Raw genomic sequence first — 22,778 nt, 5'->3', positions numbered from 1 at the left:
TTAATTTGTTCATCTGGAATAAAAAAAGGGCCCGAATACCCACAAACATATTATATAAGTGCAAAGAATTTGGGGGTATAGGCCTACCCAATATAACCGCCTTATACTTATCGAACCTTATAAAGCAGAGCCAATATTGGTTCATGCAAGAGGACTATCCAAATTGGCTTGATCTAGAAATTTCCCACAATCATAATAAATCTCCCAAAGAATTAGTCTTCAACCATATTCTAAACAGAAGCAACAATATTCACATTAAACACCCTATTTTCTCTTCCATTATATATGCATGGGACAAACTTTCTAAAAGGAAAAGAGGATCCAACAAGAAAATTCTTCTCTACAATACCCCTATAGATATTACGCTTACCCAAAATGCTGACCCCTCTCCCATGTGGCGAGAAAAAGGGATCCTAAAATTAAGCGATATTCATGATGGGGTTAAATTTATCAGTTTCAGCTCCTTGAAAGAAAAATTTTAAATTCCCTCCTCAGCCTTTTTTCCTTATATGACACTGAAAGAACAAGCCCAAAATTTTATCATTAAAAAACCAAAAATCTCCGAAGCTACTACTAATTTATTAAAAAACCCCAAATATTACTTATTTTGGAGTAATAAGAAAATGTATCGGTGGTTCAACAACGACACTAAATTTGACAAGTTATCTTACATGAATAAATGGGAAAATGATTTGAACACGACATTTACTCCAGAACAGTGGGAAAACGCGATCCATTTCACCTATGCATCAAATATTTGCATGCCACTACAAGAAGCATATTTTAAAATCATCACAAGGTGGTACTTCACTCTGGCTCGCCTCTCCCACCTGCCATCGGGAGGGTCTCCCCTGTGCTGGAGAGAATGTGGAGAATACGGAAGTTTACTACATATGTTTTGGAAGTGTCCAAGGGTGAAACCCTTATGGAGACAGGCCACAAAACTAATCAACAAAATATTAAAAGATCATAGTTACCCCAGCAATGGCCTTGTTGTCTTTACAATGGGAAAGCGTTGACACAAATGCGAGACCTATTATAATCCACATTTGTTTAGTGGTTAAACAAATTGTAGCATTCCATTGGAAAAATCCAATTTTACCAGCCTTTACTGAAATCATAGACCAAATTAATCTACATAAAGCATATGAAGAAAACTTTGCAATAGCAAACAACTATTATAAGAAATATGATAGGAAATGGAAGAAATGGGTTGAGGTATATCCCAACTTACCACATTAAAAGGAAAGGTGACAATTAATGTATACCTGTGAAGGAAATATATGTTAACCTGTTAATAATTGTTAATAATTAATCAAATTCTGTTATGACTGGACAGCATGTCCACAATGTTTCTCTTACCCTTTTCCCATTCCCACTTCCCTCACCTCCCGCCCTCTCCCCACCCTTATTTTCTTGAAAGTTGAATATATGATTATCTACAAAACACAATATTAAATTTCAAAATTTCTAATAAAAATTATTTGAAAGGAAAAGTGCTGTCAGACGTTTATAGACTAAAAGAACAATTTACATTTTACTCAAAATATACCTGCAAAGAGAAAAATCAGACAAACTGAACCTTTTGCAGGGGTCTCTTAATTTTTTCCAGACCTGTATATAAGCTCTTGTGAAGCTTACTGTAAGCAGACTTTATTTCTATCCTATTAGTTACAAAAGGCTGATTGTAACAAGGCAGTCGCTTTAATACTTTTTTATGTATTGTGGAAACAGTGTCCTTTTAAGCACTTATTGAAAATGAAAATAGAAGCAAATTTGCTGCAATTCCTTCTGCAGACTCTAAGTGCCACTGTTTGACTGTGTATTAGAGATGAGTTAAAAGAGCTTTCTACCTGCTACAGATTCATAGCAAAAATCTGCTGAAGAAAAGACAATAAAGGATCTGTAGCCATCACCCTGGAGCTGGGTATTTTTCTGGAGATACAATTTTGAATTTGATTTTTATTTTTACTTTTCCATTTTTGAAAAACATAAAGACATTACCAATCAGAAATTCCCATTTTCAAATGGATAAGAAGGTTGACTGCTTCCAAAAAAGGACAATGAAATGGCAAGTAGCAATTTTTCTTCTTTTCCTTATGTTGGCACATACAGATGCTCAGCTTCACTACTCAATACCTGAGGAACTGAAGCAAGGATCCACAATAGGAAACATAGCAAAGGATTTAGGATTAAAAACAAAAGAATTGCAATTAAGAAATTTCCATATTTTTTCAAGAGGAAACACTCAGTATTTTAATATTAACCTAGAAAATGGAGAATTGTATGTGGCAGAAAGAATAGACAGAGAGGTTCTCTGTGGGACAAAACAAAATTGTCTCGTCAGCTTTGAGGCTGTGATTGAAAATCCTTTACATCTATACACAATTAAAGTGGAAATTGAGGATGTAAATGATAATCCCCCGAGTTTCTCAGAAAATATTTTTGACACTGCAATTAGTGAGTCGGCTTTACCTGGAGTACATTTAGCTTTGGGACTTGCACAGGATCCTGATATTGGAATAAATTCTGTACAGGACTATAAGATTAATGAGAATGAATACTTCTCACTGGGGATGAAATCGACCAAAGATGGAATTAAACACCTTGAACTTATTTTAGAGAAACCTTTGGATAGAGAACAGCAAAATATGTATGACTTAATTCTAACTGCTTTTGATGGGGGAACACCTCCTAACACTGGGACTGCTCTGATTAAGATTGTCATTCAAGATGTGAATGATAATTTCCCCAAATTTAGTAAAGATATATATGAAACAAGCTTAAATGAAAATGTCCCCATGGGTTTTGAGGTTCTTCAGTTAAAGGCTGTGGATGAAGATGAAGGCTCAAATGCTCAAATAACATATGTATTTCGAGATATTTCTGAAAGGATCTCTTCAACCTTTAGATTAAATCCAGTAAATGGAAGTATTACTGTGATTTCAGATATTGACTATGAGGTCACAGACAGATATGAGTTAACGGTGGAAGCTAAAGATGGTGGTCATCTGGCTGCTCACTGTAAGGTGTATATTGATGTGATTGACATTAATGATAATGCACCAGAAATAACTGTCACATCCTTATTAACTACAATTCCAGAAGATTCTCCTCCAGGTACAATAATAACACTTATCAATGTCCATGACATCGACAGCAAAGAGAATGGAGAGGTTACTTGTGAACTTTCTGAAAATGTACCTTTCCTGTTAATATCAACCTCTGGAAATTATTATAAATTGGTAACTACAGCTCTTGTTGACAGAGAGAAAATTTCTCATTATAATATAACCATTACAGCTATGGATAATGGGTCTCCTCAGTTATTTACCAATAAAACCATTCAACTGAATATCTCTGATGTAAATGACAATCCTCCTGCCTTTGAGATGAAGAACAATATCATCTATATACAAGAAAACAATCTGCAAGGGACTTCAATACATAGTATCCATGCATCAGATGATGATATCAATGAAAATGCTAGAATTACATACTCTATACTTAGTAATAACATAGACGATATTCCTGTGTCATCTTATATTTCCATCAATTCTATAAGTGGAGTTCTCTACGCTCAGAGATCATTTGACTATGAACAGTTGCGGGAATTTCAGTTCCAGGTGATGGCTAAAGACAGTGGATCTCCTCCTCTAAGCAGTAATGTCACAGTGAGGATATGTATCATTGATAAGAATGATAATGCTCCGAAGATCCTCTACCCATCACCAGACACTGAGGGATCAGCATTATTTGATTTTGTTCCTCACTCTGCTGAGAAAGGTTATCTAGTCACCAAAGTGATTGCAGTGGACGCTGACTCTGGACACAACGCCTGGCTCTCCTATCACTTACTGCAAGTACCAGATCCTTCACTATTTGGAATTGGCCAATATACTGGGGAAGTAAAGATTGGAAGAGATCTACAAGATGCAGATAGCTTAAGGCAAAAACTTGTGGTTCTGGTGAAGGATAATGGAGCCCCATCTTTGTCATCTACAGTCACTTTGAATTTAGTTGTGGCAGATAACTTTCAACAAGTTGTGCCAGAAATAAGAAGACAACCGACTAATTCAGATACTAAATCTCCTGTAACTTTCTATCTAGTCATATCCATAGCTCTGATTTCTTGTCTATTCATTATAACCGTTATCATCACAGTCATCTACAAATGCAGAAAAGACAACACCCCGACTACATATGGAGCATACAGTAGAAACGTGTATCCTCAGTTCACCCTGGGATGTCCTTCTGAGATCAGTGATACCAGTTTACCTTTCCCATTCTCATATGATGTGTGTGTGACTCTGGACTCCAAGCAGAATGAAATCGCTTATCTGAAACCAGTGCAGAACGTCCCTACAGAGAATCTCATAGACACCGAAGACTCGGCAGTGGTGACTGGATCTGCAATCTCTGGCTTGAATTTGAACAATACTGATCAGGTATGTGAATAGTGAGGAGTAAACTTAGATCTGTGTTAGACACATTGTGATCATTACACCAATGTAAGATAATAATATAACAATTGGGCAGCACATTGGCTCAGTGATTAGCACCGATGTTTTGCAGTCTGGGTTCAAATCTCACCACGGACAGCATCTACAAGGAGTTTGTATGTTCAAATTGTGTTTGTGTGGGTTTAATCTGAGCACTTGGGTTTCCTCCCACATTCAAATAATATACTAACAAAGTGCTGTGGAATTATAGGAGCTCTATAACACAGTTAAAAAGTAACCTATTATTCTTATGACTATAAATAATAGCGAGAATTTCTCTTCTAAGCAGTACTGTCATAGTGAGGATATGTATCATTGATAAGAATGATAATGCTCCGAAGATCCTCTCCCCATCACCAGACACTGAGGGATCAGCATTATTTGAGTTTATTCCTCACTCTGCTGAGAAAGGTTATCTAGTCACCAAAGTGATTGCAGTGGACGCTTACACTGGACACAACGCCTGGCTCTCCTATCACTTACTACTAGTTCAAGAACCATCTTTAGTTACTTTTGGCCAATGTCATTGTGAAATAAAAAATCAGCAGGGAACTTCGAGATATGGATTCTGTAAGATAAAAAGTTGTGGTTCTGCTGAAGGATAATGTTTGTTAGACAATCCGTGCATTTCTTTTGCCTGTCGAACAGCCACAAAGCATGCAGCTGTAGGTACTCGAACATATTATTCGAGGATGCCAAAAACACTCAGCACCTGAGCATGCTCGGATAACACATTATCTGAGCACGTTTGCTCATCACTAGTGAACATTTTAAAGAGAAAAATAATACACCCGTTGGGACTTCCAATAACTCGGAATTATCTAAGCTATCATATTTTTACATATGGGTGTAGCAGCATGTCTGTATAGATGCTTTACATGCTTCTCGCCCTAGAAAAATGATAACTATTTTGTACAGGATTTGTTGTACCGGTCATGAGTAGTGTTGAGCGATACCTTCCGATATTCAAAGGTATCGGTATCAGATGGTATCGGCCGATATCCCAAAAATATTGGATATCGCCGATACCCGATACCAATGAAAGTCAATGGGACACAAATATCGGAAGGTATCCTGGATGGTTCCCAGGGTCTGAAGGAGAGGAAACTAAATATATAAAATAATAATATATATATATATATAATATAGAATAAAAATAAAAAATATGGATATACTCACCCCTCCGAAGGACCCTGGCTGTCACCGCTGCAAGCGTCTGCCTCCGTCTCTAAGAATGCAGTGAGTGAAGGACCTTTGATGATGTCGTGCTCACGTGACCGTGACGTCATTGAAGGTCCTTCACTCACTGCATTCTTAGGAACGGAGGCAGACGCTCGCAGCGGTGACAGCCAGGGTTCGCCGGAGGGGTGAGTATATCCATATTTTTTATTTTTATTCTTTATTTTTTACATGAATATGGATCCCAGGGCCTGAAGGAGAGTCTCCTCTCCTCCAGACCCTTGGAACCATATGCACCGCACACGCCGATTCCGATTTCTGATATCGCAAAAATATCGGAACTCGGTATCGGAATTCCGATACAGCAAATATCGGCTGATACCCGATATTTGCAGTATCGGAATGCTCAACACTAGTCATGAGAGATCTAGAGTGGAAATCATAAGCAAATCAGCCTGATGCAGATGAATGCTTCTGGACTGCTTGTTACAACCAAGTGTATTGACACACCCTAGTGCGCTTCCAGACTGGTTTGCCTATATCTTCTACTCTAAATTTCTCATGACTGATACAATGCATCTTTACAAAGTAGGTATCATTTGTATAGTTGGACAAGCACCTATACAGTCATACCATCACATCCATAAGTAAAAACATGTTGACATGTTCCCTTTAAATAAGTGTATTTACTGGATAATGCCTATGGATTAATTCTTCCATCAGCAGAGATACTAATTATATTTGATCTTCTCACAAACATTGTGTCATAATTAGATTTTACCTGAAATTAATTTATTCTCATATATTAAATATCCACATACATTAGTTATTGATCCCCCGTGTATTGATGATTCATGTGCATTGGCAATGAGCTGTTGCAAGAAACCTTTGGTCTTATTAAATCCAACTTGTCTGATCCTTCTTTTCCCAGATATCTGCTGGTGGGCATGAGTTGTGTTAACCAGATATACATTTGACTGTTGGCCAGTTACCACAAGATCAGCATTTTCATCACATGTTCATCTGATAAATAAGGTTATTAATAAAATCCTAGGCAGCCAGAAGTTGATATTTATCATAGTTATTTTATCAACTTTATCTCAGTAGTTTAACAATGAGAATACTTTAATTTTTGCTGTTGAACTCACAATTGATAACAGCATTGAATCATCCAGCTATTCTTATGAAATAGTTCACCACTGTACATTGTTACTTTTAATTTCATATTAAATAAAACATCCTCTTCTGTAACTCATTTGGTCTTCTGTGGTAATATCGTGTTTATTGAAGGAGGCAGTTGGACTAAATGTCTTTTATATGGCAAGTGCTAGCTTAAGGTCTTGAATCTTGTCTAAATTGAGTCACCACTTTTATGTGTCAAAAACACATTTTATTACAGCACAACCATTGTCACTCTTTTTACAAAGTTTTCCACCTAAGCCAATTTGCCTACTGTTAAGTGAGGATAAGTTGATTAAAGTAGCGCTGATTCGAAGGAAGGAAGGTTCCCGGTTAGCACCAGGGCGCGTCAGAGGGTAAGTATAGCGATATTTTTTATTTTAATTCTTTATTTTACATTAAATATGGATTCCGATACCGATTTCCGATATTGCAAACATATCAGAAATCGGGATCGGAATTCCGATACCACATTCAGAAGATTGCCGACTTCATGGCCGACCCCACACAGGGGTCGGGTCGGGTTTCATGAAACCCGACTTTGCCAAAAGTCGGCGACTTCTGAAAGTGGCCGACCCGTTTCGCTCAACCCTAGTAGCCAGTACTGGGCAGTAGCGAGCAGATGTTTTTGGGACTAAGTCCTGCTTTTTCCCTTCTGAGCATGCCTAGGGCAAGATCTCCCGCTGGAGATCAAGGGTCACATGCTTAGATACTGCAGCAAACCCCATTGGTCCTCTAGGAAGGTCTTGAAGGTGCTCAACTTCTGTGGCAGCCTCCCATTGGTTCTTCTGCAAAGGTCCTGTACTTGCTGCAGCTATAAATGGTTTGCATGGCCGTGCGGCCATGCGCTAGTGTTCATTTGAAAACGTATGTGTTTTGATGAGTGCAAGACGTTCTTTAAACTTCCCCTCCCTTGTGTATGACTGTTCGCAAAAGGTGGATGTATGCTATCTTGCGCCCGGCTGAGCTATCTGCATTAAGCATAACTTAGTGTCTCAGCACTATACATACGTTACAGCGTCTATTGCTGTGACCGCCAGTGCGGCGCTGTGCGTTATTAAAGTGCTTTCCAATCCAAGCCTGGGTGGTTAGTGGCGTCCGCCAGTGCGGCACTGCTTGCACTCTTGTGCTACTAATTACTTAAGTTTATTCTGGCACCCAGTTGCGGTGTCGAGCGCAAGTGTTCTAGACGAACCCAATCCCGTGTCTTGGAATTGGGTTCTGTGACGTCTTGCTTGCGCTCGTGGTGCGGTACTACAGCTCTGTGACGTAACAGAGTTCGTTTCCACCGCCATATAGTGCCGCCATCTGCCAGCAGCGGGTTCTCTCCTGCACATTGGACCCCGGACTGCGAACGCACCTTATTATTTACTCGGTGCGTTCCGCCAGTCCTAACAACATTTCTCCTTGTGAAGAGTACAATGCTCCTCTGGGAAATTTAATATGCAAATTGCCTCTTCAGATTGAAAGAGGCTTTATGTTCTACAGCGCCAACTGTTATCAGCAGCAATCCTACAAGTCACTGTCAACCCTTTAATGAGTCTTGCAATACGACTTATGATAAAAGGCAAATAAGAATTTCAATGCGCAAACACTATGTTTCAGGGTATTGCCCCTCATCAGTGCAAAGTATGAGAACTGATTTGGCTATGTAAGAGGCTCTGAACTGAGGTCTAAGGCGTAACTTTTCTCCTTGTGGAGGGTGACATACCAGCTCTGGCATGCTAAAGTAAGGAGGCTTATTCCTTGTGCAATTCTCCTCTTGGATGTGTAATATGCAAATTGCCTCTTCAGAGAGCAAGAGGACTTAAGTTCTTTAGCGCCACCTGTCGGAAGCAGCAATCCTACATGTAACTATCGACCTTTTAACGAGTTTTGCAATATGACCTAGGATAAAAGCCAAGTCTGAATCACAATTTGCAGACAAGATGTTTCTGGGTATTGCCCCTCGTCAGTGCAAAGTATGAGAACTGATTTGGTTAGGTGAGAGGCTCTGGACTGACGTCTAAGGTTTAACTTTTCTCCTTGTGGATAGTGACATACCGGATGCTTATTTGAGGAGGAGCATTGCATGGCGAATAAGCCTTTTTACTTTGGCATACCAGAGCCTCTACGGCACTCTCCACAAGGAGAAACGTTACACCTTGGAAGATCTAGAAACATTTGAATAAAAGATCTAAAAACTTTGAAGCAGGTAACGTTGTGAAAACCAAAACTGTGTCATCCTCAAATTTTTTTACCATGACTGTATACAGTATTGAATGGGAGAATTAATAATTTAAGGTTTATGTGATGCTGTGTGGATATATTTCCTTTACTAGATTTGACGTGGCCCAGTACAACATTACTATTCTGTTATGACAGCACAGTCTTCTGCTGCGGCATAGTTGGGATCTCTGTCACAGTACAAACTTGATGAATTAAAGATATTGGAATGTGCATTAAAAATAAAAATCCTAATGTGAACATCTAAAGTTTTTTTTAGGCAAAAGCAACATATTTCAAATATATATTTAATGTAGTATGTACAAATCAATTTTCTTGTCCAAACAGCACCATTTTTCTTAAGTGTAAATCATTTCTTATCATGGGAAAAGAATTGTGAACACAGTACCTCTCCAAGCCATTTGTCTTTATTTTTTTTATATTTTTTCATTTTTATTTAAAGTGGTTATCTCCTTTTGGCAAACTTTTCCTTCCATCCTATCTGCAATTGCAGTTAGTTCTCTTTCAGGCTGCTAGATTTTTGGTCAGTGTGCTTTCTGTGGCTCAATAGACAGCACATTGAACCACTAACAAACAATGTGCCTGTACAACCCAACAAGTGCATGTGAAAAAATTTGCAGCTTGCACTTTCTGGACCAGACTAATACATGTCAATAACATGCACTTCTTGCACTTGTTTGGTTTGCTCACAATATGCGTTGTGATTTCACAATGCATGAAACCAAGGTGCTGTCTTGGCTTTGGGCTTTGCATTTCATGCCATTGTGCTGATTCCTGCTTGGCACCAGACACGCTACACCAAAATAATATTGGAAACAGGAACACATGGGCTACTTGCACAGTGAACAAGTCTGTATGATCATGTTCACACACCACCAAGAAACCTGAAAACACAAAAGAGAATAGTGAAACCAAAAACACTCAGTTTGAAAAAATGTTGCAGTAATCCGCAAGTGCTAGTAAAAGATGTAAAAAACAGGGTATTTGGTTGATACGTTTTTTGCAAAAAATGTATACTAAGCTGCTCTACCAATCTCTTGTGTCTACAAGACTGGGGAGTTCCACCACTCCTCTTGGGCTATCTGCACAAAAGCTGTTCTACCCTGTATGCACACATGGATTTTTCCTCTCTAAACCCTGTTCACACAGGTTATATACAGATGATCAGGTTTTTAAATACATCAGATAGGGATTGCATACATTAGTTAGGACTGCTCTGATAAGGGTATACCGTGTAGATTGGTAGAGCAGCTTATTCTCTTTTGTGTTTTCACCAAAATAATATTGCAGTAGAAAAAGGAAGAGGAGGTGTTAAGTATCGGATGGGAGGTTGCAATAGCCGAACAAGTATGCATTGTTTTTCATACACTCCATATTTATTATGCCTTGGGGTCTGGAAACATCTCAGAGTATAATAGGTACCTTCTATATGGATCAAATAACTTCAATGAAAACTTCACTGGCAAAAAATTATATATATATATATTTTGTTTCTCAGCATATATCTTAATTGTTTTTAGCCTGACAGATCCCAATATATTTGTATGGTGCGTGATGTTAAGCATGAATCTCATCAGAGTTTTTATTTTCTTAATATATTGTGGTCGTCATATAGTGCTGTGTACTTACAATTGCACTGTTTTGCATTTCTGCCTGACTAATTCTTCTCTTTCTCTGCTCTGTGTAGAAACAGGAAGTCTCTTTGTCATTCCCATCTTCACATCCTGACCTAGCTGCTCCCTTCTCCCCCTGACAGAAATGTTTGCAGTGACTAAAGAGTCACCCAGAGAAAATTGATCTCTGTTTCTACATAGAGCTTAGATGGATTTAGCTAGTCAGTTTTTAATGATGTGATGTCATAAACCTAATGGAAAAGAGAAAAATTAGCTGGTAGAAGGTCAAAATGAGCCATTTTAAGTACAAAGTGCTAAATAATATGATGATTGCAATATCTCAAGAGGACCAAAATTTTAACGGGAGTGTTTCATAAAGCTAACATACAAGAGTATACTTTCATCAGATTTCTCAACAAACATTTTATCTCATTTCAAAGGAATTAATACAGTGTGGAGATTAATCAAAAAGTTGGCAATAATTTAAAAAAAATGATACAAATTACTTCTGAACTGTTGTTTGCTTACGATGAAGGTTTCATCACTAAAAAATAATCATTGCCTTAACCACTGCATGTGAGCACTGGTCCTGCCACGTCCTCTCCTGTTGAAAGCAGCTCACTTTTTATAGGCAATTTACATAGAGATTCTTGTGTGGCGGAGTTAGCTTTCTGAGTTCTGCTGCATGCTATGTCTAAGAACTCTGATTGTGTGACAACTGCTTCACCCAGTAAACTAATTGATACATTGCTGGAATTGGGGTGTTAGGAGTCGAGTTTCCTCTGCTGCACAGGGGGAATCTCGATCCGTGTCTGCTGCGGTCTCCCATTCGGCATCGGCCGCAGTGCAGCCTGCTCAGCGGAGACGTCGCTCCCAGCGTCTCACTGAGACTGATACTGTGCAAAGGGTTACTACTGCCTCTCCAGGCTCTGCTATTGTACCCTGCACTGATCTGCAGTGAGCAGGCTTTTCTGGGTCTAAGTCATGCTTTGCACACACTGAGCATGCCCAGGGCAAGATCTCTCAGTAGAGATCTAGGGTCACATGCTCAGGTACTGCAGCGACTTCCATTGGTCCTTCTCACGGAAGGTCCTGCAGGTGCTAGGACTAAGTTCTGCTTTGCACACTGAGCATGCCCAGGGCAAGATCTCTCAGTGGAGATCTAGGGTCACATGCTCAGGTACTGCAGCAATTCCATTGGTCCTTCTTTGAAGGGTCCTGTACATGCTGCAGCTATTTCAGGCTCGCATGGCCGCACGGCCATGCGCAAGTATCAAATGTGTTTTGGCTTATGCCAGTGGATACTATACCACTCAGTTCTATGTGCTGTGAAGCTGTTAGCATTGGGACTGTACACTCAGGCAGGCAGCTAGCGTCAGTGTGGGCAATTAGCCTAGTTAGGGCATTAGCTTTGTGTACAGTGTGACTCTGTGAGGAAACAGAGTTCGCTACCAGTTCACACGGGGTGAAGCCTAACCCACGTGTGAGCTCAGAGTCCTTCCGCCTTTACTTAGCAGCAAATATCTCTGCACGGTGGATCCCGGGCTGCGAACGCACCTTGTAGCTATCTACCTATTACTCGGTGCGTTCCACTAGGCCTAACAGTATACTAGCGCCAGGATCTGGCTAAGTAATGGGGGCTGAACAGCGATTGCAGGGTTACATCCAGCTGCTGGAGGGCCGGTTGGCGTCTCTTGAACAGCAACCTCGGCGGGGGATGTTACCGCAATAGCTGTTCAGGCTGCTAGCGTGGCTGCAGCAGCCTTACCCACTGCCACCTCTGTTCCGACCCTATCTCACCTCCCTTTGCCTGAGAGATACTCAGGGCACAGTAAGTCCTGTAGGGGTTTCGTGACCCAGTGTGGTATACACCTCGAGCTTCTGGCTGCATGTTTTCCCACTGAGCGGGCAAAGGTGGGATTCATAATCTCTCTTTTGTCAGACAGAGCGTTGGAGTGGGCTTCGCCGCTGTGGGAGCGCAACGATCATGTGGTGCGGAGTGTTCCTCAGTTTCTGGACACTCTGAAGCAGGTCTTTTTAGGACCTCAAGTCACCCATGATACAGCGCTCCAACTGCTGGTTTTGACTCAGGGTTCAACCATGGTCAGTCATTTTGCTGTTCACTTCCGGACTTTAGCGTCTGAGTTGGAATGGCCAGATAAAACCCTCATTCCCATATTTTGGAGGGGGCTGGCTGACCATGTGAAGGACGCTTTGGCTACTAGGAAGATTCCCACCACACTGGAGAAGCTCATAGCTGTATCAACTCGCACAGACCTTCGTTTTCACGAGCGAAGGTTGGAGCAAGCCCAGTGTAGGCAGAGGTTTTGGCTGGCTCCCACCTTCGCCAGACCTTTGGAATCTCCAGTCCAGGCGTCCGAGTCACATGAGGCCACAGAGGTGACACGAGCGGGATCCAAGTCCCAGTCCGCTCGTGCACATAAGGTCTGTCATGTTTGCCGGCAGTCAGGACATCTTGCCAACAAGTGTCCTCATCGGTCCGGGAAACGTCAGCGTCTAGTGGCAGTTGGAGGAGGTACACTAGACATGGTGACGTTTGCCTCAAAATTGTGCTTCAAAGGGACAATTACCATCGGCCCATCCACTCTTATGGTAGAGCTATGCGTGGACTCTGGGGCGGAGGGTAATTTTATGTCATCCACTTTCGCCCAGCGTCACGCAATACCCCTGGGGATGCTCGCCAAGCCAGTAACCATTCGAGTGATAAATGGGTTGACACTACCCTCACAGATTACCCACCAAACCATTCCTATTACGCTTTCTGTGTCTCCATCACATCAGGAGATTATCTCCCTATTAGTGATTCCTGAGGGAATTGATGAGGTCCTGTTGGGGATACCATGGCTACACTATCATTCTCCTCATATAGAGTGGTCCTCTGGGAGAATTTTGGGATGGAGTAAATCCTGCGAGGGTAGATGTCAGAGGGAGTGTGTTCAGGTTGCTACAACACAGGTACCCGCAGATCTTTAATCTCTCCCCAAGCACTATTGGCCCTATGCAGACATGTTCTCCAAAAGGGCTGCGGAGACACTTCCTCCTCACCGCCCCTATGACTGTCCTATTGACCTCTTGCCTGGTGCTGAGCCTCCCCGGGGTCGAGTCTATCCGTTTTCTCTCCCGGAGACGGAGGCAATGTCTCAGTACATCCAAGATAATCTCGCAAGAGGATTCATTAGGAAGTCAGTGTCACCTGCAGGGGCTGGGTTCTTCTTTGTACAGAAGAAGACTGGAGACTTACGTCCATGCATAGACTACAGGGGTCTTAACGCCATCACCATTAAGAACAAGTACCCATTACCCCTGATATCTGAGCTTTTTGATAGGCTACGGGGAGCAAGGGTATTTACAAAATTAGATCTGCGGGGTGCTTACAACCTGATTCGCATCCGTGAGGGGGACGAATGGAAGATGGCTTTTAACACCAGGGATGGGCACTATGAATATCTAGTGATGCCCTTTGGGCTCTGTAATGCTCCAGCCATTTTCCAAGACATTGTGAACGACATTTTCCGGGATATGCTCATCACCCCGGTTGTAGTCTATCTGGATGATATTCTCATCTACTCTCCAGATATTGACTCCCATCGGAGAGATGTTCGCAAAGTCTTCGACCTCTTACGGGCAAACTCCCTGTACGCCAAGTTGGAGAAGTGTGTGTTTGAGCAGGAGTCCTTGCCTTTCCTTGGTTATATCATCTCTGCCCAGGGTTTGGCTATGGATCCTGCCAAGCTACAGGCTGTGATGGACTGGCAGGAACCCCATTCACTTAAAGCGGTGCAGCGCTTTATGGGGTTTATTAACTACTATCGTCAGTTCATCCCACACTTCTCAACTTTGGTAGCTCCCTTGGTTGCCCTCACCAAGAAGGGAGCAAATCCCAAGTTGTGGTCAGAGGAGGTCTCCAAGGCCTTTCTCTCGATTAACCCCTTCATGACCTTGGGATTTTTCATTTTTCCGTGTTCGTTTTTCACTCCCCTCCTTCCCAGAGCCATAACTTTTTTATTTTTCTGTCAATTTGGCCATGTGAGGGCTTATTTTTTGCGAGACGAGTTGTGCTTTTGAACAACATCATTGGTTTTAGCATGTCGCGTACTAGAAAACGGGAAAAAAATTCCAAGTGCGGTGAAATTGCAAAAAAAGTGCAATCCTACACTTGTTTTTTGTTTGGCTTTTTTGCTAGGTTCACTAAATGCTAAAACTGACCTGCTATTATGATTCTCCAGGTCAGTACGAGTTCATAGACACCTAACATGACTAGTTTATTTTTTACCTAAGTGGTGAAAAAAAATTCCAAACTTTGCTAAAAAAAAAAAAAAAAAAAAAAATTGCGCCATTTTCCGATACCTGTAGCGTCTCCATTTTTCATGATCTGGGGTCGGTTGAGGGCTTATTTTTTGTGTGCTGAGATGACGTTTTTAATGATAGCATTTTGGTGCTGATACGTTCTTTTTATCGCCCGTTATTGTATTTTAATGCAATGTCGCGGCGACCAAAGAAATGTAATTCTGGCGTTTCACATTTTTTTCTCGCTACGCCGTTTAGTGATCAGGTTAATGCTTTTTTTTATTGATAGATCGGGCGATTCTGAGCGCGGCGATACTAAATATGTGTAGATTTGATTTTTTTTGATTGGGGCGAAAGGGGGGTGATTTAAACTTTTATATTTTTTTATTTTTTTCACATTTTTTTTTACTTTTTTTTTTTACTTTTGCCATGCTTCAATAGCCTCCATGGGAGGCTAGAAGCAGGCACAACTCGATCGCCTCTGCTACATAGCAGCGATCATCAGATCGCTGCTATGTAGCAGAATTGCAGGTGTGCTGTGAGCGCCGACCACAAGGTGGCACTCACAGCTGCCGAGGATCAGTAACCATAGAGGTCTCAAGGACCTCTATGGTTACTATTCTGAAGCATCGCCGACCCCCGATCATGTGACGGGGGTCGGCGATGACGTCATTTCCGGCCGCCCGGCCGGAAATGGTAGTTAAATGCCGCTGTCTGCGATTGACAGCGGCATTTAACTAGTTAATAGGTGCGGGCAGATCGCGATTCTGCCCGCGCCTATTACGGACACATGTCAGCTGTTCAAAACAGCTGACATGTCCCAGCTTTGATGCGGGCTCACCGCGAAGCCCTGCATCAAAGCAGGGGATCTGACCTCGGACGTACTATCCCGTCCGAGGTCAGAAAGGGGTTAAATCACACTTCGCTAGCGCTCCCATCATACATCGCCCCGATGTAGATAAGCCATTTGTCATGGAGGTGGATGCCTCATCCGTTGGTGCTGGAGCAGTCCTTTTCCAAAAGGATGCTCAAGGTCGGAAGCATCCTTGCTTCTTCTTCTCCAAGACCTTCACACCAGCGGAGAGGAATTATTCCATCGGGGACAGGGAGTTGCTAGCCATGAAGTGGGCTTTTTCAGAGTGGAGACACCTCTTGGAGGGAGCTCGCTTTCCCTTCCAAGTGTTCACTGACCACAAGAACTTGGTATATATTCAGACGGCCCAGCGGCTGAATTCTCGACAGGCTAGATGGTCCCTGTTCTTCTACCGGTTCCATTTTACTCTACATTTTCTCTCTGGGGAGAAGAACATTCGTGCCGACGCTCTCTCCCACTCCTTAGTGTCATCTGATGAGGAGGAGGAGGAGCCCCGGCTTATTGTCCCTCCTGAGAGCCTGAGAACTGTGGCTCCGGTTTTGCTAGAGTCCGTGCCCCCGGGCAAGACTTTCGTACCAGCGAATTTGCAACCGGAGGTTCTCTCTTGGGCTCACTCGTCCAGAGTGGGTGGACATTTTGGGACCAAGAGGACATCTGAGCTTTTGGCAAGGACGTACTGGTGGTCGCATATGGCTCGTGACGTCGGGGACTATATTCGGACGTGTGTCTCCTGCGCTCAGAATCGGTCTTCGCGACAACGGCCTGCTGGGTTACTTTACCCCATGCCGGTGGCAGACAGGCCCTGGGAGATGGTTGGGATGGACTTCGCGGTGGGCTTACCCAAGTCTCGTAGTGCACCATTATCTGGGTAGTCACCGATCATTTTTCCAAGATGGAGCATTTGGTGCTGCTTCCACGGTTACCTTCTGCACGGGCCTTGGCAGCGTTGTTCATAAAGCATATTTTCCGCTAACATGAAATGCCTGATAAAATTGTCAGCGACCGGGGTCCCCAGTTTGCGTCTCGGTTTTGGAGACAGCTCTGCCGTTTAATCAGCATAGAGCTGAATCTCTCCTCTGCATATCATCCCGAGACGAATGGGTTGGTAGAGAGAACCAACCAGACTCTGGTGACATACTTGCAACATTTTGTCTCTGCTAGGCAGGATGACTGGGCATCTTTGCTACCTTGGGCGGAATTTGCATTGAACAACGTCGTAGCCGATTCCACTGGTCAGACTCCTTTTCTCCTTAATTATGGCCAATATCCGCGTGTCCCTGTGCCCATGCCCATGTCATCCACCGATTCTAGGGTGGCAGCCTGGGCGGTGGAGGCACGTGATATCTGGGACCGCACACAGGATGCCATCCGGGCCTCCAAGGAGAGAATGAGGGTTTCTGCTGATACACACCGGCGCCCCGCTCCGACCTTTGCTCCTGGTGACTTAGTGTGGCTCTCCACCCTTAAGATCAGGCTGCGAGTTGAGTCCACTAAGTTTGCGCCTCGCTACATTGGCCCATTCAAGGTTCTGGAACAGGTCAACCCTGTGGTCTACCGTTTGGCTATTCCTCCACGCCTTTGTATCACAGATACTTTTCACGTTTCCCTCTTAAAGCCCGTTCATTTGTCCCGGTTTTCTGAGTCATCTGCCGGGACATCGGGTTTATCCACGGATGAGTTTGAGGTGAATGCTATCGTGGTGTGCAAGGTTGTATGTGGCAAGAAATTTTATCTGGTGGACTGGAAGGGCTATGGTCCAGAGGATAGAACTTGGGAGCCTGTGGAGCACATTCAGGCTCCGCTGCTCATTGCAGCTTTTGAGCATAGCGAGGCTCAAGGAGGGGGGCCCTAGGGGGGGTAATGTTAGGAGTCGAGTTTCCTCTGCTGTACAGGGGGAATCTCGATCCGTGTTTGCTGCGGTCTCCCATTCTGCATCGGCCGCAGTGCAGCCTGCTTAGCGGAGACGTCGCTCCCAGCGTCTCACTGAGACAGATACTGTGCAAAGGGTTACTACTGCCTCTACAGGCTCTGCTATTGTACCCTGCACTGATCTGCGGCGAGCAGGCTTTTCTGGGTCTAAGTCCTGCTTTGCACACACTGCGCATGCCCAGGGCAAGATCTCTCAGTGGAGATCTAGGGTCACATGCTCAGGTACTGCAGCGACTTCCATTGGTCCTTCTCACGGAAGGTCCTGCAGATGCTAGGACTAAGTTCTGCTTTGCACACTGAGCATGCCCAGGGCAAGATCTCTCAATGGAGATCTAGGGTCACATGCTCAGGTACTGCAGCAATTCCATTGGTCCTTCTTTGAAGGGTCCTGTACGTGCTGCAGCTATTTAAGGCTCGCATGGCCACACGGCCATGCGCTAGTATCAAATGTGTTTTGGCTTATGCCAGTGGATACTATACCACTCAGTTCTATGTGGTGTGAAGCTGTTAGCATTGGGACTGTACACTCAGGCAGGCAGCTAGCGTCAGTGGGGGCAATTAGCCTAGTTAGGGCATTAGCTTCGTGTACAGCGCGACTCTGTGAGGAAACAGAGTTCGCTACCAGTTCACACGGCGTGAAGCCTAACCCACGTGTGAGCTCAGAGTCCTTCCGCCTTTACTTAGCAGCAGATATCTCTGCACGGTGGATCCCGGGCTGCGAACGCACCTTGTAGCTATCTACCGTATATACTCGAGTATAAGCCGAGATTTTCAGCCCAAATTTTTGGGCTGAAAGTGCCCCTCTCGGCTTATACTCGAGTCAATGTGGGTGGCAGGGTCGGCGGGTGAGGGGGTGAGGGCGCTGAGGTATACTTACCTAGTCCCAGCGATCCTCGCGCTGTCCCTGCCTTCCTCCCCGTCTTCTGTGCTGCAGCTTCTTCCCCTCTTCAGCAGTCACGTGGGACCGCTCATTAGAGATATGAATAAGCGGCTCCACCTCCCATAGGGGCGGAGTTGCCTATTCATTCCTCTAATCGGCGGTGCCGGTGACCGCTGACAGGAAGAGCTGCGGCACCGAAGACCAGGCAGAGGGACAGCGCGAGGATCGCCAGGACTAGGTGAGTATGTCATATTCACCTGTCCTCGTTCCAGCCGCCGGGCGTCGCTCCATCTTCCCGGCCGGCGCCTCCATCTTCCCGGCGTCTGCGCTCTGACTGTTCAGGCAGAGGGCGCGATGACGCATATAGTGTGCGCGGCGCCCTCTGCCTGATCAGTCAGAGCAGAGACGCCGGGAAGATGGAGGCGCCGGAACGAGACGCCGGGAGCTGCAATCAAGGGAGGTGAGTATGTGTTTTTTTTTTTATTGCAGCAGCGGCGGCGGTGGCAGAGATTTCTATGGGGCACAATGAACGGTGCAGGGAGCAGAGCTGTGTATATATGTGGGACATGCAGGGAGCAGAGCTGTGTATATATGTGGGACATGCAGGGAGCAGAGCTGTGTATATATGTGGGACATGCAGGGAGCAGAGCTGTGTATATATGTGGGACATGCAGGCGGCAGAGCTGTGTATATATGTGGGACATGCAGGGAGCAGAGCTGTGTATATATGTGGGACATGCAGGGAGCAGAGCTGTGTATATATGTGGGACATGCAGGGAGCAGAGCTGTGTATATATGAGGGACATGCAGGCGGCAGAGCTGTGTATATATGTGAGACATGCAGGCGGCAGAGCTGTGTATATATGTGGGACATGCAGGGAGCATATGGCACCGTATATGGCACAGCAATGGGGCACAATGAACGGTGCAGAGCACCGTATATGGCACAGCAATGGGGCACAATGAACGGTGCAGAGCACCGTATATGGCACAGCAATGGGGCACAATGAACGGTGCAGAGCACCGTATATGGCACAGCAATGGGGCACAATGAACGGTGCAGAGCACCGTATATGGCACAGCAATGGGGCACAATGAACGGTGCAGAGCACTATATGGGGCACAGCTATGGGGAAATAATGAACGGTGCAGAGCACTATATGGCACAGCTATGGGGAAATAATGATCTATTTTTATTTTTGAAATTCACCGGTAAATGCTGCATTTCCACCCTAGGCTTATACTCGAGTCAATAAGTTTTCCCAGTTTTTTGTGGCAAAATTAGGGGGGTCGGCTTATACTCGGGTCGGCTTATACTCGAGTATATACGGTACCTATTACTCGGTGCATTCCGCTAGCCCTAACATGGAGTCTTGTTAATTATATCATGCTGCTCTCAGTTGAATTAGCAAAAATATGGTAACAGTGTCCCTTCAAGTGTGATCCCAGGCTTAATGTGAGTTAATAGATGTGTCTGGGAACAAGTCAGGCTCTGTGGGGGATGTGGACCTTGAATGTTGTTTTACAGAAGTTATGGAATAATATATACATTGACAAATCTCCCAAATCCCAAATTTAATAAAAATACTTTCAAAATTGATCCAAATGAAAATGTTCCTGTTGGTTTTCTGGTTCTCCAGTTAAATGCAGTAGATGAAGAAGATGGTTTGAATGAACAGATAACATACTCATTTCGTGAGATGCCGGAATTTATACAGTTGTGCTCAAAAGTTTACTTACCCCAGCAGAGTTTTTTGCTTTCTTGGCTTTCTTTCAGAGAATATGAATGATAACACCAAAACTTTTTCTCTATTCATGGTTAGTGGTTGGGTAAAGCCATTTATTGTCAAACTACGGTGTTTTCTCTTTTTAAATCATAATGACAACCCAAAACATACAAGTGACCCTGATCAAAAGTTCGCATACCCAATTTCTTAATACCGTGTATTGCCCCCTCTAACATCAATGACAGTTTGAAGTCTTTTGTGGTAGTTGTGGATGAAGTTCTTTATTTTCTCAGATGTTAACGCTGCCCACTCGTCATGGCAAAAAGCCTCCAGTTCCTGTAAATTCTTGGGCTGTCTAGCATGAATTGTGTGCTTGAGATATCCCCAAACTGGCTCAATGATATTGAGGTCAGGAGATTGAGATAGCAACTCCAGAACCTTCACTTTGTTCTGCTGTAACCAATGACATGTTGACTTGGCCTTGTGTTTTGGATCGTTATCATGTTGGAACGTCCAAGTAAGTCCCATGCGCAGCTTCGAGGCTGATGATTGCAAATTTGCCTCCAGTATTTCAGCTGATGTTATTTGTTGTTTTTCCCTTGCATCCCGAACAATTTTCCTGGAAGTTGTGGACAAAATTTTTGTTGGCCTACCTGACCATGGTTTTGTTTTTACAGAGCCTCTGATTTTCGATTTGTTAATCACAGTTTGAACGCTGCTGACTGGCATTATCAATTCCTTGGATATCTTTTTGTATCCCTTTCCTGTTTTATACAGTTCAACTACATTTTCCCGTACATCCGTTGACAATTCCTTTGCTTTCCCCATGACTCACAATCCAGAAATGTCAGTGGCTGGATGAAAGATGCAAGAATCTGTCTGGATCCCAGAAACTCACTCCGCTTTTATGTATGGGTATGTGAACTTTTGGATAAAACGTTTTGGTGTTATTATTATTTATATTCTCTGAAAAAAAGGCCAAGAAAGCAAAAATTCTGCCGGGGTATGTAAACTTTTGAGCACAAGTGTATATCCAGTTTTTAGTATGGATCCAACAAACGGAAAAATTGCAGTAATTGGAGATTCAGACTATGAGTTTAAAGAAAGATATGACTAAACAGTAGAGGCCAAAGATGAAATTCAGTGCAAAGTTTTGATCCATATTAATGATTTACATGACAATGCCCCTGAAGTTACAACCACATCTCTACATTATATGATTCCAGAAGATTGCTAATTATTACAAATTAGTCACTTCAACTTCTGTTGATAGAGAAACCATGTCTTACTATAATGTATAATATAAAACTATAGATAATAGATCTTCCCAACTATCTCCTGACAAAACTATTCAGTTAAGTATTTTTGATGTTAATAACAAGTCCCCTATTTTTGAGAAAGACAGCTATGCTATCAGTGTGCAAGAAAATGATATTCATGGAATTTCAATGCGTAGTGTCCAAGCATCAGATAATGATATCAATGAAAATGCTAAAATTACATACTCAATTCTTAATAATAACAAAGATAATATCCCGTTGTCCTCATATATTTCCATAAACTCAGAGACCAGAGTTCTCTATTCCCAGACATCATTTGACTAGGAACAGTTGTGGGAATTTCAGTTCCAGGTGATGACTAGAGACAGTGGATGTCCTCCTCTAAGCAGTAATGTCACAGTGAGGATTAGTATCATTAATAAGAATGATAAGATCCTCTAAACATCACCAGACACTGAGGGATCAGCATTATTTGAGCATTTATAGCAGTATTCTACCGTATAAAGGTTTGAAAAGTTGCATAATTTTGGCGTAACCCATGGATGCTGTAAAAATGTGTGACTTTTGGAATTGTCGGTCTGTTTTTTCCCAGCACTGACAAGGAGTGCAGGACAGGGGTGTGATGACCACCAAATTCATGCATTTGCTTGGGACTGGAGTAAGATTTGTTGTGAGAATCTCACACAGGTGTATGCCACTCATCAGCTCCTGATTTATGAGGAGGCTTAGGATATGTGCACACGTTAAGTATTTGGTGGAGAAATTTCAGCAAGATTTCTGCATCTCTTGGCAAGAAAAATGAAGGTTTTTAATAACCACCTTTTTGCAGCATTTTTGACACATTTTTTACATTTGTTTTTGTTGCAGATTACTTCTCACTCATTAGTATGGGTGAAATCTGCAGAAAAAATGTTGAAAGAATTGACCTGCTGAAGATATAAATCTGTTCCAAACCTGCAGGTCAAAAGTAAGCAGTGTGTACATGAGACTTCAGGGTTCTCATTCACTTTGCATCAGGAAACCCTTCAGATTTTGTGACAAAACTGAATAGAAAAATTGAGACAAAAATACATTGAGAGTG

The 22,778-nt window shown here is 43.0% G+C and overlaps 1 protein-coding gene across 9 annotated transcripts in view; it reads left to right on the top strand.

Annotated features, from left to right (window-relative positions):
• Nucleotides 1–22,778, top strand: part of LOC138675454 (protocadherin gamma-A4-like) — a 732,953-nt gene that overhangs the window by 352,028 nt on the left and 358,147 nt on the right. Inside the window, exon 1 of one of the 9 annotated variants that reach the window (XM_069763686.1) lies at nt 1,867–4,448. The exons of the other annotated variants lie outside the window; for them this stretch is intronic. Coding sequence (XP_069619787.1) covers nt 2,028–4,448 — 2,421 coding nt within the window. The 5' untranslated portion in view covers nt 1,867–2,027. Of the gene's footprint in view, nt 1–1,866; nt 4,449–22,778 lie in introns of those variants that run through there. 9 annotated transcript variants of the gene reach the window in all.

Source organism: Ranitomeya imitator, chromosome 4 (assembly GCF_032444005.1).
Source record: "Ranitomeya imitator isolate aRanImi1 chromosome 4, aRanImi1.pri, whole genome shotgun sequence".
In the NCBI taxonomy this organism is placed as follows: Eukaryota; Metazoa; Chordata; class Amphibia; order Anura; family Dendrobatidae; genus Ranitomeya; species Ranitomeya imitator.
The sequence above is the reverse complement of the archived record's forward strand: the minus strand, read 5'-3'. Positions and strand labels throughout refer to the sequence as shown.